At 46.7% G+C, this 12219-nt stretch overlaps 1 protein-coding gene across 4 annotated transcripts in view; it reads right to left on the reverse strand.

Moving 5' to 3' along the window:
* Positions 1-911: 911 nt before the first annotated feature.
* Positions 912-12219, reverse strand: part of Prkcq (protein kinase C theta) — a 139362-nt gene continuing 128054 nt past the window's right edge. For all 4 annotated transcript variants that reach the window (XM_052156226.1, XM_052156225.1, XM_052156224.1 and 1 more), the window contains 3 exons: positions 8817-9005; positions 2153-2281; positions 912-1630 (listed from right to left, as the gene is read on the reverse strand). In XM_052156226.1, the coding sequence (XP_052012186.1) occupies positions 1472-1630; positions 2153-2281; positions 8817-9005 (477 nt within the window). In that variant the 3' untranslated portion in view covers positions 912-1471. The remainder of the gene's footprint in view (positions 1631-2152; positions 2282-8816; positions 9006-12219) is intronic.

The following is a 12219-nucleotide window of genomic DNA, read 5'->3' on the forward strand; positions in this document are numbered from 1 at the left end:
AGGACAGAGAGTCAACAGAGGAGCAAGATGGGATGCAGGAAAATGTCCTCAGAAGGTTCTAGAAGGCAGGCTGGAGAGAGGCATCAGTCCTATGTGGCATGCTGCAGAAAGATGAAGGAGGGAAGGGGGAACATTCCGCCAGGGCTAGATGTCCTCGCCACTGGAAGAAGTGAGGCCAGTCACAGCCTGAAGCCTCAAGAAAGCTTTTGAGGGAGGAGAAAGAGGAACATACTAATGATTAAAATTTGCCTGTATGTCTCACCCCTCTGAGAAACCCTTTTCCATAATTTCTCATTTTTAAAACAAATCCAATACTGGCTGCATTTTGATGGTCAACACAATGGACCTGTTTTTGAGAAAACCAGTAAAGAATCAAACCACTAAGAGGCATCTTTCTTTCTTCTTTATTCCGTTTTCAACATCCACATTATCATCACAACATCTCATCAAAATAAACAAACAGCACACGATCCCTTGAGTGTATAGTTAGGACTCTAACTCAACAGGACTCAAATAGCATGCATGGGTTGTGTTGTCTTGCAGGATGCCTAAGGTGGGACTTATTCGCCATCCAATCCCTGGGAACAACATGATAAGGGATTGGTTTTCTTTATCTCCGAAGAGTCATGCACTTCATTTCTTGTCTGACCGGGAGGATGGTAGTGAATGCCTACGAACGCTAACAGAGAGATCAACTGAGAACAGAGTGGGAAGGGAAGGTTTGATTGGCAGCAGCGAACGACCCTGACCTTGTTGGTTATACTTTCCTTCTGTGTGAATAAGATGCTCCACACAGGCGACACCCTGACCCTTCCCTGTTGGCGACAAGGGCTCTGCTTCACTCATTGCCCCCTTACTTTCTGATACCGTGTGAATCTCAGGGCTGGCCAGAATGAACAGATTTCTAAATATTAAGTTTCATGCTATGTTTATTGGAGAGCATCCCATTGCAATCTGCTCAGGGCTTCCCCTTTCCCTCCCTTCTGCCATCAACATTTCCACAGACATGCGCAGGACGACGTGGGTTAGTGGTTCCTTCTCTGTGGTTGAGTGGAATTGACTTCCATAACAGGTGATCTGCTGTCCCAGTCTTGAGAAATCTGTTCCATTTGCGCCTTGGTTCGTCACCAACCAGCAACTGTTGTCTGGGGCAAGATCAGAATTATGTCTCGAATCTTTCACAGTATCGGGAACCATCTTTCAAGTAAATGACTAGAGTTAACAATGATCTAACTTCAAGGGCTGCCGTGAGAAATTCCAGGAGATATAACAGGGTGATGTCATTAGTGAAGTAGGCGTGGTTTGTGCTACAGGTAACGGGTCTCGCGAGGAGCTCAGCGGGCCTCCCTGTCTTTGTGGTTGAGTGTTTCTTTTCTTCTCAAACGTGAAAAAGAGACGCCCAGAAGTGTTACTTGAACCAGTTCTCGGAGAGAGAGAGCAAATCCCTTCCAGTCTGGGGGAGACGAGAGGTTCAGGAACAAATGAAGGTCTCCATCCCCGGGTTAATGAAGGAAAAGTTGCTGAACATATTTTGGTCCATGCTGTTGATGAGCGCTCTGTCGGCGAATGATAGCCTGGGTTTCTCACTTAGGAATTCCTTGTCGAAATTGCTACAGTCATATGGTGATTTCTTGGTCACACGAGGAGGAAGAGGGAGAAAAAAAGGGAAGAAAATTAGTCACTAAGTTCATTATCTTAACTTTTCTTATGGAGGCTATAGTGTGTGCACAGCCCAGTGGGTTCAAATCCCGAGTCATCATTTCTTTTATTAGAATAATTGATTTCACATAAAAGAATTATTACACTGTACAGGTGTTGTTAGTCATCCAGATGGGGACCATTAAGATCGTAAGTGTCGCGTGCTGAATCCATCTCCTCTGACAGTCCCACTCAGAGACATGTCCAACTTGGGGATGTTCTGCAATTCATTCACCCCACAGGTGAATTTTGATGACACAGTTTCAGTTTGGCAAGCAACCGGAGCACCCCTCCCCATCTCCTCTAGCCAAATGGCGGGGATTAAAGAAGCGTGTTCCTCCCGGACAGTGTGGTTGGGGCAGGTTTCAGGAAGTGCGGCTACTTGCTTAGGGCGACAGCCTGTGATAGAAAGAGGAGGAGCGGAAGCCAAACTGTCCAGTGGGGGAGTCCTTACCACTTTTGGTCTGAAGGGCGGGTCAATCTCTTTCCTCTCCAGCTCTTCCCAGTTGATCTCTCGAAACAAAGGATGCTGGCGGATGTCTCCTCTCACGCCCAGCCTCTTCTCAGGTTCTCTCACAAAAAGCTGCAAAGGAGCAGAGAGGGAATCGTTCACTTCTGCCACGAGGCCGCATTAGATCAGGTGGGGGCGCATTACTTGGGGCGTGAGCCGCTGGCTCTTTTGCTGACCTCCGTGGGTGTGGAACTCTAACCCGATGCCTTCTCTAAGTGTACTTTGCTGAACCTTCGACCGCCTTCCTCTTTGCCCCGGGCAGGCTATACTGGCATGTATATAGGCCTGGCATGAGATCAGCTTCACCTTGTGTTACTTAGGGGGTCCCTGACAAAGGATAGACTCTAAGTCAACTTCGTAACTTTTGGCGTATACTGCTCTGGTTAGTTTTAATTGTCCGTCTGACCCAATCTAGATTCGCCCGGGAGGAGGAGACTGTAAGTGCAGAACTGGCTCTGACCCTCTGGCCTGTGGCTGCGTTTCTGAGAGACTGATGGGCGTGATGGTTGAGGCCGGTGGGGCCATCCCTGGGCAAATGGTCTGCATTGCTTAAGGAAGGCTGAACTAAGTATGAACCCGGAAGCAGTTCGGTAGGCAGTGTTCCTCTATGGCCTCTGCTTTGGTTCTTGTCTGAGTCTTGGCCCCCACTTCCCTCAATAATGGATTATAACCTTGAGGCTGACGTTAAACTGTTTCCTCCCCAGGTTGCTTTTGGCCATGGTGTTTGCCAGAGCAATGGAAAGTAAACCAGAATATATGCCAAGTGCCTGTCTCACAGGGTTATCCTTAGGACTAAATAAAATGATAACATACACATATACTCACACAACCACATGCATATATACACCTGTATACAACGGGGAAGTGGAAAGAGAGAAGGAGGTGGGGCTAGAATCTGTCAATCTCCCCCAATAACCTAACTTCCTTGCACTCTGCCCCACCTTTTAAAGGTTCCACTCCTTTCCAAGCCCCTGTCACCTGGGCCTTTGGGAGTAATAGTTCATATCCAAACCATGCGGGTCTGCCTGTAAAATGGAAGGTTAACTAAAGTGACCTCTAGGACCCAGAGAGTTGTGATGTTTCAGTGCTTCTACGAACATTCTAGATGCCGTATTCTAGTGCTAATGCGCCTGCGTCTTCTGCCAGGTCAAATCTGCTCATTAACAGACCACTTTTGGCTCTCAGTTTCAACAACGATGTTCGTCTTCTAGGAGGTGGCTCAATCCAGCCTCCTCTACTAAGATTCCTTTCTCCCAGTCATTGGTCTTTGGATTTTACCCCCGTCATCAGTGCTCTATATGAGCCCTCTCCTCCTTGATTACCTCCACTATAAGAGAGCTCACCCCCCCCCCATGAACAGTTTGTCCAACTGTTTGTTTTTCAAGTCTGTGTTTCCTGTGGACTGTAAACTCTGAGGAACAGGCATTACTGTGTTTCCATTACCCAGACACACATACACACACACATGAGTGTAGGTGCTTGTGGTGGCCAGAAGAGGGCACTGGATCTCCTTGAGCTGGAGTTACAAAAGCTTTTGAACTGCCCAACATGGATGCTGGGAACTGAACTCTGGTTCTCTGGAAGAGCAGCAGGTGCTCTTAAGTGCTGAGCCAGCTCTCCAGTCCTAATTAATTTTTTTTCTAGATTTTAAAAGAGAGAATAAGCAGTGTGCCCTCCCCTTGGAAATGATCATAATAAGTGATTGACTTCTACCTCTTATGGATATTTTGATGAAACAAGATGAGATAAAAAGCTTATAAGAACGGTCTTAAGAACGGGCCCAAGTTTAGCTGACACTGGTTTAATACAATGTTTTAGGGAGTTAAGTTAGAGGTCACTGCCCTTGACCAACTGGAGCCACACTCGGTTTTTCATTAGATTTTCTTAAAAAACATGTGATGTTTGAATCAAGAAACTCCTAACAAAAAGTCATCTGAGCTTGGCTTAGGCACCTGTAAAATTAAATAATGTATTTTAAAAAGAAAAATGGAAAATAAGAAGATAATCTGGCCTCTAGCCCCAAAGTTCAATAATCTTTCTGTCCTTATCTTTTCTCCCAAGAGCAAACAGACTCAACTTTGTGTCCCGAGGGTGACAGGGCTCGAGACACCAAAGCTCTGCAGCAGCGAAGGGACATCAAGGACATGGGAAAAGTATTTCTTTTGCCAGTAAAAGCTTTCTATATTTACAGGAAACAGCTCACTCTTACATAAGAGGCTGGGATCTAGTTGGAGTTTGTTTAAGTGTATTTGACAGCCTGGATAGGAAGCAATTTGTAGCCACCAGCAGCTGTGACAGGCTATACCTGGATCCCACCCCTCCTGAGTCCCTCCGCAGAGCAGCAGTCCTGTGAAAGGGGAGATGAATTTCTGTTTAAGAGCATTACTTTCCCATCATTTTCAAACACAAGGGCCGGACATCCTGGATAAATAAATGGGGGAGAAAGGGGCGCTTTCTTTTCACTTTGGCACTAGGCAACTGGACAGCAGCAGCCCAGCTGTAACTCCTGACAGAGCACAGCCTCTCCTGACATCTGGTTGTTCAGCGGGCTGGGTGTGCCCCTGTCCTGTGAGAGCTCAAGGGACAGTGTGTTCCTACCACGATATCCGGTGCCATCTAGCAGATCCGTGTTCAGCCTTTCAGAAGGGACTCAGGACTTTAACATCATGGAAAAGTCCCTGGAAGGAATCTCTGAACAATAGCACGCCCTTTGGATTTTGCAGAAGAAGGGGCCCAAGGCTGCGATGGTGGCTGGATTAAGCTGTAAAGTGATCCAGGAGGAGAGATAAACTGCTAATCTTCCTTATTGGCAGCTAATTGCATAATAGAAACTAATTTGTATCAGGCCAGTTGCTACAGTGTGCTCAAGAGGCAGAATAGAAGTTTTCTTTCTAACCAGTGTCAGAAATCACAAAGCTTCTAAATGACTTTAAGACCTTTTCGCCCAGAGTCCTCCTCCATTTTTCTCCTTTATTGCCTTCATTTCTGATCGATTCAGCAGTTCTTTGCTTACCCCTATGACACACTTTTCTCCTGCTGCTGATATAATATGCATAAATATTTAACTTGTACTTTTGTATTAGCATAGCATTTAGCCTTACATTTACTTTTGTTTTTAAATTTTATTACATTTACTCATTTATTTATTTGTTGTACCTGAGTCGATTCTCTCCATCCACCATTTGATCCTGGATATTAATTGCAAGTTAACAGGCTCTGGGGAGACTGCCTCTGCCCATTAAGCCATATCAACCCTACTTCTGCTTTTAAGTTTTCTGTGTGTGAGAGTTCAGGTATGTGTGCATATATGTGGCATGTGCATACATGGGTGCATATCTGTGGACACCAGAGGTTAACCTTCTGAGTTCTTTCTCAGGTGTCTCCATCCTGGTTTTATTTACTTTAAAAAAGTCTTTTATCGCTAAGTTTTATTTTATATGTTTGGGTGTTTGGTCTACATGTATGTCTGTGTACCACATGTGTGCCTGTGAAGGTCAGGAGAAGGTGTCAGATTCTTGGAACTGGAGCTAAAGACATTGTGAGTCACCACGAGGGTGCTGGGAACTGAACCCTAGGTCCTCCGCAAGACGGTGCTCTTAACCCTGAGAACCTCTCCAGAGCCTTGGTTTTTGAGGCAAGATCGCTCACTTGGCCTAGTGCTATCAGTCCTGGCCAGGCCGGATGGCCAGCAGGCCCCAGGGAACAGCCTGTTTTCACATTCTCCAGTTTTAGGATTCCAAGGGTGTCGCACCTCATCTGACTGTTTCAAGTTTTTAGTTGTTAGAAATGATGGAATGTTCTGTCCTTCCTGCTACCTATGTAGTAGTCACAGCCGCCTGCCTGCCTGCCCAAAACTTACCCCTCCCACTCCTCCGCACCGGCCAACCTGATTGGTCCCTGAGAGTGCTTGTCTGTGTACCTGCTCCGCCCACTCCTCTGCACCGGCCAACCTGATTGGTCCCTGAGAGTGTTCACCCTCTGGATGAGACTTTTTGCCTTTGGGAATCTACGATTCACGCAGTATTCGTGAGGTATCAATATCTTGCCCTTTTCATTGTGGCGTGGGTGTCTCTTATACATTCTCCATTTCCATTTTTTAGCGGAAGTGATTCTTTTCTCTTTCTCCATTCTTCTTACCTTGGCAACTAGCCCCGCCCCTCCCCCTTTCCTCCATAAGTTACTTCTGGTTCTGCCTGCCTGTCCCTACTTTACCTATCATAGTTTCCTGACACGAGGGGTAGGGTGTGGGGGGGCGTGGGTGGGGATGAGGGGGGGGGGACTCAGCATTTGGAAGGCACCGTGGGAAGGCTGGCTATAAGAGCCCCACACGTGTTGAGGCATTGCAAATAACTCTGGGGTGCACGTCTGATGATTTCTCTGACTGACAGGCTCCTGATGACGGGAAGAACAAGGGTCTTCTTCATTGATCTTTTTCCAGAAAGTTCTCTTGCTCCGGGTGCCTCGGGATAGCTGTCATGCTAAAGACTGTGGGACAAACCCCTTAAAAGCCATATTTATGGAAGTGGTGAAGGTTAGATGAGGCCACAGGGCTGGAGCTCTAATCTCCGAAGATTGGTGTCCTTAAAAATAAGAAAGAGCTGGGCGTGGCCACTCGTACCCCGAACCCCAGTACTCCAGGATCAGAGGCGCGAGGATCTGACTGTGAGGCCTGGTCTACATAGCAAGTTCCAGGACAGCCAGGGCTACACAGAGGAAACTTGTCTAAAAAAACCCAAATAAGAAAGAGAGAGAGAGAGAGAGAGAGAGAGAGAGAGAGAGAGAGAGAGAGAGAGGAAGAAAGGAAGAAATAAATAGAGATAGAGAGAAAATAAAGAAAGAGAGACACTAGAGCATTTTCTCACCCTATCCTTCCAGATAGAGCAAGGTGCCTACACGCTTTCTACAAAGAGCCAGCACCCGGAACTGACCCTAACCTCCAGAGAGGTAGGAAATAAATGTCTGCTGTGTGAGATGCATCTGTGTTCCGGTGTGCAGGATGTACGGGCGTGCCGGGGGCGGGGGGATCTGCTCCGTGTGCATTTAAGTCCTGCCACCTGACCGCGTGCCAATCAGTTGAGGGACAGTGAGGGAGACATTGCCTGGTTAGTCTGGGTTCGTTCTGTTATAGCAGCTCACTTCACACAAGCACTTCACATAGCCAAGTGTGCAGCAAACCTACCGGCTGCCATGGCATTTGGACTTGACATAAAGTGAGACTGCGTTCGAATCCCACCAGCTCCTTTTTGCCGAGCTCATCTTTTTTTTTTAAACAACTACTTTTTAAATTAGCTTTCGTTCTACGTGTGTTTGGTTTGCTCATTAAGGGTGAATTTAATTGGTCATTCAGGGAGTCTTCTGGGCTCCCTGCTTGTGTGGCTCCCAGTCAGAAGTCGCAAGCTGGCTTCGAAACACCGACTTCTGCTAACCTCGGGCAGAGCTTCCTAGGAGGCCTTCCTGGTCGCCACCTCTCAGATTCAAGATCCTAGATCTCAGGGAGAGCTCCGGAGTCGCCTCAAAATGTCTAATACCTCAGACAAGTTGTCACTCGCCTTAGGGACATGCAAGTATAAAGCCCTCTGATTTAATCGTAAATAGTTCTTCAAGAGAGAAAACCAGAGCAGACTAGTGAGAAAGAGGAGCACAGGGATCGCTTGCTTTCTCTCTTTCTGTCTCTCTGTCTCTGTCTCTGTCTCTCTCTCCTTCCCTCTCTCCCCTCTCTCTCTCTTTCTCCCCCCCCCCCCCATTCTTGCTTTGGTACTAGGAGGGAAACCTAGAACCTTTGTATGCTTAAAAAAAAATCCTGTCACTGAGCTATACCTCATCCATGGAAATGCTTTCAAAGTTTTGGTTTAAAATTCAATCATAGGGTTGGCTCATTGGTTAATAATGCATAATGGACTCATCAGGCTGTATATACATGTATATGTGTATGTGTATATGTGTATGTGTGTATTTATATGATGTATGTGTATATACATATATGCGTGTATATGTGTATGTGCGTGTATATGTGCATGTGTATATGTATATGATATATATGTATACTCATATGTGTGCTTGTTAGCACATTTATTATAATATTATATCACTACAGGACTAAGCAGAGACCCAGGACTTGGAAGGATAGAGAACTAGGTTTCAGATGACCTCAGCATGACTCAGCATGACTGTAATCTGTCCTCCACAGGCCTGATGTAGAGCAGGGTGGCAGCCTTGGGTGCACATGGAGTCTGACAGGCCGACCGGAGCCTTGGGTTACATGCTTTCCGCTTTTTGATGAGAAGATGTTTGTGACCTACGAGGGCTGTCTTTCACTGGAGTGAACAGAGATGTCTGCATCCTGCTAAAGGTCCCAACAGGGATGGAGGACGCACTGGCCAAACAGGTGTTATGTATAGGAGACAAAGGGTGCGGTAAAGCCACAGACTGTGACTGCTTGAAGAGCCAGCTGCACCTCCATCCAGAGCTGGCCAGGCGGCCTCGCCATTTCTCTTATAAATGACGAAAGGAGGTTTATTTATTTCCTTGCCTTGCCTTCTTAATGCTAAGGGACAGTCTTTCACGTTTGAGGTAAGCAGTCTCCCCAGGTTTTGACTCCGTTCCTTACCTTCACTAGAAGATCCTTGGCCTCCCTTTCTAGCCACCTCGGGTAAAAGGGACTGTCCATGCGGATGGAGTGGAAAAGCTCCTCCTCGTCCTGCCCGTGGAAAGGCGACTGACCGATCAGCATCTCGTAAAGGAGAACTCCGAAGGACCACCAGTCAACGGAGTGGTTGTATTTCTGACCCAGCAAGATCTGCACGACCAAAAGGCAGAGCATCATCAGTGCACGTCTGAGAACTGATAACACTTCCTGAGGTAAATGACCGGCTGCTGTGATCCCCAGGCTCGACCGAGAACGGTGTCTTCCGGCAAGCGCCGGTACAAAATGGCTGCACCATGACCAAGTTTCTGCATGTAAGTAAACACGTCGGAGTCTCATTTTGCATTTTTCTCCTTTGGCTTTGAGTGGAACGACTGAACCAAGCCTGGAGCTGTCATTTCCCTGTCTGTGCTATGAGGTTCTGGGGGCGGGTACTGTGTCCTACAGAGCTGGCTTGAGTCTAAGTTCTCCATTATCTTTGGTATGGACTGCTAAAAGAAACCTACTGACTTCTAGTCTCTCAGCTCAGCATAAAATCACCGAAGGGAACTGATTACCCAGAGATACCATTTAATCAAGTCCTTAAAACCTAGCCAATCACAATTGCGCATGTCAAGAGTCATGCGCCAAGTCAACGGGAGGCAGAATCAAGCCACGTGATTAGCATGAGCGAGGAGACCGGAACTCTCCAGAAGCCTGGAGACCAGAGACTCCCTGGAGCCACGTGCAGCTTGGAGACTAGCCTGGCCTGCCAGGATTGCTGAAGGTAGGAATTTACTGAACTTAAAAGATAAATCAATCCTTTTGATCTGTTTACTGTTTAAAGCAGCAGAGACTTTGTACCTTGACTTTCGGTAGCTACCTTGTCTGCTGTTGGAAGGCCAGAACTGTGCAAGCCACTGTGTACCTCTCCTGAATGCAGCCGGCCTGGGCTTCGCTAAAACATTTCCTAGTGGGATCTACGACTGTGTGAAAGGCTGAAGATGGTGTCATGGTGGATGTAACAGCAAAGGCAGCCAAGTCAGAATGCTTAAGAGACACGGGCACTCTGTGTAATGTAGCGGCGTGCCTGGGAACTAAGGGTGTCAGCCCACCAATGGGATGAATGCACAAAGAAACTGTGATACATAGATACAGCCCAATGCTACCCAAACTTACAAACAGACAAGCCCAGAGCACTTCCGTGCTAGGTGAGACAAGACTCCACTCAGGTGAGATACTCCAGGCTGGATCAGCGTGCCCTGAGGCTCAGAGACACGGTACAATGTCCCACAGCCCAACAGTTCTGATGGCTGTATAAAGTCCCACATGTTCTGCAAGTGCCGAATCTCTCATTTGCAAAGCTTGGGGGAAGACTCCTTACAACCCTTCATAACCTACCTTATTAGAAAGGGTATTTGCACTTGGCTACCTTATTGCAGGGTGCCTCTAAGGAGCCCGTGGAAAGTAGGAAATTCAAGGTGATTTGTGATAGGTGATTTGTGACCTGAAAGTTTCTGCAAGTGCAGTGCTGAACAGCTATTTGGATGAGACGTATTCCCATGTGTGAAAATAAAGATCATTGTGCAATCTGCCACCAATGTAAACTGCTACCTCATAGCTGCAATTCAATATTTAAATATAGAAGCTCACTTTAAAGTCGACAAACAAAAAGTCAACTTCACTGGCCGTAAGGAATAATGTAAAAGTCGACTCACAGAGAGTGACGAGGAAGAGAAGACTCACCATTGTTCAATCAATTAGTTCAGCCCTACAATCAGAGGGGAAACCTCCTGTACTAGGTCCCAGGCTCAGACGCGATTCCCAAGGTACGCCACAAGGTGGCGCCAAAGCAACCAGAGCCGGCCCTGAGCAAGAAGCCTCTGTAAACAACTTCATTTTGGAGGAACAAATGAAATTTGGAGGCCAGGAGACAGCTGTCATGCCAATTAGAGCTTCGAGGTTGGCGATATTAGTTAGTGTAAAAGCAGTATTTTTCTAGGAGGGAGGAGCGAACTGTAAATCCACTCAGGGAACAGGCTGTTCAAGAGGGAATGTTAGCGTGCATCAAGTGTATTTCCATATACGATGTCTTGGTTGGTTTCTAAGAATAACCCTACCTGTTGCCGTTATCCCCGGAGGATGATGACTGGGCTTAAGAGCCTGTGTGTCTTATTTTAGACACACAGTGAGTTGAGAGCTGGCTTCTGAAGTCCAGTCTTTGAGGATTTCAATCCATAGTTGTTAATCGTTTCCTGTTATTTCTCTCTTCCTGCAGGGTCCTTTCCACATTGATTATTCTGTGGTGGAATGGGCCATGGCGCTGTACTGGGTAGAGGGGTCACCTTTCCTAGCTCGGCCTTCCTCCAAGAACTGAGACTCAGCCTCAAATCGGAGAAACTGGCCAATAAATAACAGTGGCTTTGTCACGTTCTGACACAGACTCTCTTTGTCCCTTGCAGTAGGGGACAGTAGCGGGTCCTTCTGCCTCTTGGAGCTGCTGCGTTAAGGTGTGCACTCTCCTTGGATGTTGGAATAGCTACACAATGACGGGAATCCCGTTAATGAACATAAGGACCAAGGAGCGACCAGAGCATTCGGACTAGAGAGAGGGTTTAAATAAATGATACGAATATGTGGGATATGAGAAACGGTGCTTGCCCCTCAGCTGTGTGTGAAGCTAAACCAGCAGACTCATTAACCATATTTTAGCCAAAAAGAAGCTTGCTTGAAAAAAAAGTCTTTAAAATAGTGCTTTGGATAATAGACTTACATCTGCTATCATCAGGGATGGTCCCTGCTAGATAACAGAGTATAAATTCTGTTTTATGTAGTACTCGCTTGGCATCTTTATCAGCCATGACAGCATGAGAATTTGAAGAAATTCCTCAGACCATTCAATACCAGGGCCCTAAAGTATTAAACCAAGATTTTTTTAAAATGATTTTTAAAAAATTATACTTATTTAATACAGCGAGGCTTGTGTTTGCCATGCATGTGTGGAGGTCAGGGGACAACTTTCCAGGAGTCCATTTTCTCATGTTGTTCCTAGGGATGGATCTTGGGTTGTCAGGTTTGGTAGCAAGTGCTTTTGCTCACGGATCCTTAAACCAAGATAAAGTTCTCTGATCTCCTAAGTACAGCCTTCACCCCTCATCAAGGAAATTTCTCTTTGTGGTAGATGGAGAAACCATGACAGAAGGACAATTACAACGCAGAGCTCGGAGCCCAGTCCTAAGGGATGCTTCTATTACACAACTTCCACACCAAGGGGAGCTCAGGGGACGGCGCCGAGGAGGGGAAGAAAGACTATAGGAGCCGAAGAATGGGGATTTGCTGTGAGTCTGTCTTAGTTAGGGTTCACTGCTGTGAACAGACACTGTGACCA

This window comes from Apodemus sylvaticus, chromosome 14, assembly GCF_947179515.1.
Source record: "Apodemus sylvaticus chromosome 14, mApoSyl1.1, whole genome shotgun sequence".
NCBI lineage: Eukaryota > Metazoa > Chordata > Mammalia > Rodentia > Muridae > Apodemus > Apodemus sylvaticus.